The sequence below is a fragment of the Etheostoma spectabile genome, chromosome 3 (assembly GCF_008692095.1).
Source record: "Etheostoma spectabile isolate EspeVRDwgs_2016 chromosome 3, UIUC_Espe_1.0, whole genome shotgun sequence".
Lineage (NCBI taxonomy): Eukaryota > Metazoa > Chordata > Actinopteri > Perciformes > Percidae > Etheostoma > Etheostoma spectabile.
The window spans coordinates 8,820,995-8,823,164 of record NC_045735.1 but is presented as its reverse complement, the minus strand read 5'-3'; the positions used below and the strand labels follow the sequence as shown (position 1 = coordinate 8,823,164).

General features: G+C 41.6%; 1 protein-coding gene and 1 long non-coding RNA gene across 5 annotated transcripts in view; one reads left to right on the top strand and one right to left on the bottom strand.

The window, feature by feature from the left end:
- rap1gap2a (RAP1 GTPase activating protein 2a) overlaps positions 1–2,170 on the top strand; it is a 93,814-nt gene that overhangs the window by 18,016 nt on the left and 73,628 nt on the right. For all 4 annotated transcript variants that reach the window (XM_032512200.1, XM_032512203.1, XM_032512202.1 and 1 more), the window contains exon 2: positions 842–877. In XM_032512200.1, coding sequence (XP_032368091.1) covers positions 842–877 — 36 coding nt within the window. The remainder of the gene's footprint in view (positions 1–841; positions 878–2,170) is intronic.
- LOC116687101 (uncharacterized) overlaps positions 1,302–2,170 on the bottom strand; it is a 14,137-nt gene continuing 13,268 nt past the window's right edge. Inside the window, exon 3 of the long non-coding RNA XR_004331464.1 lies at positions 1,302–1,372. This is a non-coding gene — a long non-coding RNA (uncharacterized LOC116687101). The remainder of the gene's footprint in view (positions 1,373–2,170) is intronic.

The following is a 2,170-nucleotide window of genomic DNA, read 5'->3' as shown; positions in this document are numbered from 1 at the left end:
TGTGTGTGTGTGTGTGTGTGTGTGGGTGGGGGGGAGTGGGTGATAGAACAAGCGAGAAGTAAGAGAGTGATGGCGTTTATTGGAGCAAGTACCGACTCTTGAGGGATAGTGAGAGCAACAAAGTGTCTCCCCTGTGTTTTCTGACCAAGGTGGGAAATCTTTAGCAGGAGAAGTTAACCCTCTCCTTGATTTCATGTTGTTTATGGAGAAGGAGAACCTGGAAATGAGTCAGGGAAAATGCAACGCCACCATGCCACAGCCGAGCGACGTGCGTTGCTGTGACGTGTAGTTTTTGGAGAGGTGCACGTCACGCCACAACGTAGGGTCCGGCGTAGACGCAGAGGGGTGTGCGGGGGTAGGCCGTTGATTCTACGCACAACCACAACATGGCCTTAACTGTCCTCTGGATCGACCTATTCTGTATGAATTAAAGATCATTCATGGAAATTAGCTTGGTAGCACAAAATACAAAATGCATTTTACACGATCTTGACAATTTTGTTTTCATGCAAGTTTGTAGTTCATGCACTGATCATGCATGCTGTAAGCATACTTTGAGGCTTCACATCATAGAAGATTTCCCCCTTCCACATTAAAGTGAATACCAAGGAGAAGCAATTACACATGAATCACCATTCTTCTAAGTGCCCGAGCACCTAGGGAAACCATGCAAGATGTTTATTTGCGGTGTTCATGTCCTTTTTACTGTAATAGAAAAAAGGGCACTTACAGACCATCATTTTATTGATGCTTTTGAGCAATTTGTATCAGACACATGATCAACAATATCTCTTTTTTTATGTGTGTTTGTGTCTGCTTTTCTCTCCTTCTTCTTTTCCAGGATTGACAAGTCCACTTTGTCTGCACTGAAAGCCCGGTAAGTTTTTCTTTAAATCCTGGTTTTAGTCACCTTCTTGCTTCCAACATAATCAAATTTCACTCAACATCTAGTTAATAGTCTATTCTCAGGCAAGACAAGCACATTTTTGTAAATGTGCATGTGGAGAAATTCCTGGGAAGCCCTGGTGTAACTGCTCACCAATCATACTGAGACTGTGGCTTGGGGTTAAAAGCTACTTTGAACCTGGACCTAATTTCCACCTGTGCCATAGGCACAGTTATTCTTCCTGTAGTCCACTTGAGCATCACACAATACAATACACCCTTCAACTTACACTGCACTAAAACCAAGTCTTTTTCAACGGGTGAAATTTCTCTAATGGGCTCCTTTCTTCTGCCTTTTTGATGTTATCTTAGCGTTATACTCTCAAAATGTTTTCATTTTATTGTGAGGTAACCAAATGATGATTGAGCCTATGATGAAAGCCCTTGCATTTGCAGTATTACAAACTGGGTGTCTGTGGCAACAGTCCTGAGAAGAATCACACTTACTGACGCATTTCCCATCACCCAGCAGTGGTTGGTCCGCCAGAGAGAGTGGGTGGAGCTAACGCAACAGGCACGCTCTGACTGGAAGTGAGATACAAAAACACACTTGCAAGAACCGCTTATTGTCAAATAGAACAAAACAGAGATCTACGAGATTGTAACTTCCTGCTTTATCATTGTTGTACCTGCCACCTCTTTCAAACTTCCGGCTTAGGGGGGGGTTAGGTTAGCGTAGAACGTGGTCTGGATGGGCGCTGCGAGGGGCACGGGCACAAGGGGACCCCTGGTGTGATTAAAACACTTAAAATCTCCTTAAAATACCTGATTCAGCTCTAAAAAACTGTTTAAAAGAAGGCCGAATGCTCAGAGCAGGGCCAAAGGACCACCGAGCAGGACGGACAGCGGGAACATAAAACTTTAAATAAAAGGTCTCCTCCACTCCTGCTCGGCCCCTCTCCCGAGACACTTACACATAATTACAATAAGTAAAATTACAACAATTAAAATATATATATTTCTGTACACAGAGAAAAGAAAAGGGGGGGATTATTAATATAATAAAAAAATAAAGATATAGAAAGAGAGTAGAGTGGTATTGTAAATAAAAGCCCGGTGTCCAGTCTAAAAGAAATTCCACCAATATTAAAATTATTAAAATCATTTTTCAACATAAGTGCATTTAAAAGTACTAAATATGTTTTGGATTCCTTGCCCCTAAGGATAAAAAGTACACATACCATTAAAATTAGTAAGTTAGTGCTTTAAAAAGTGCTTATGAAGA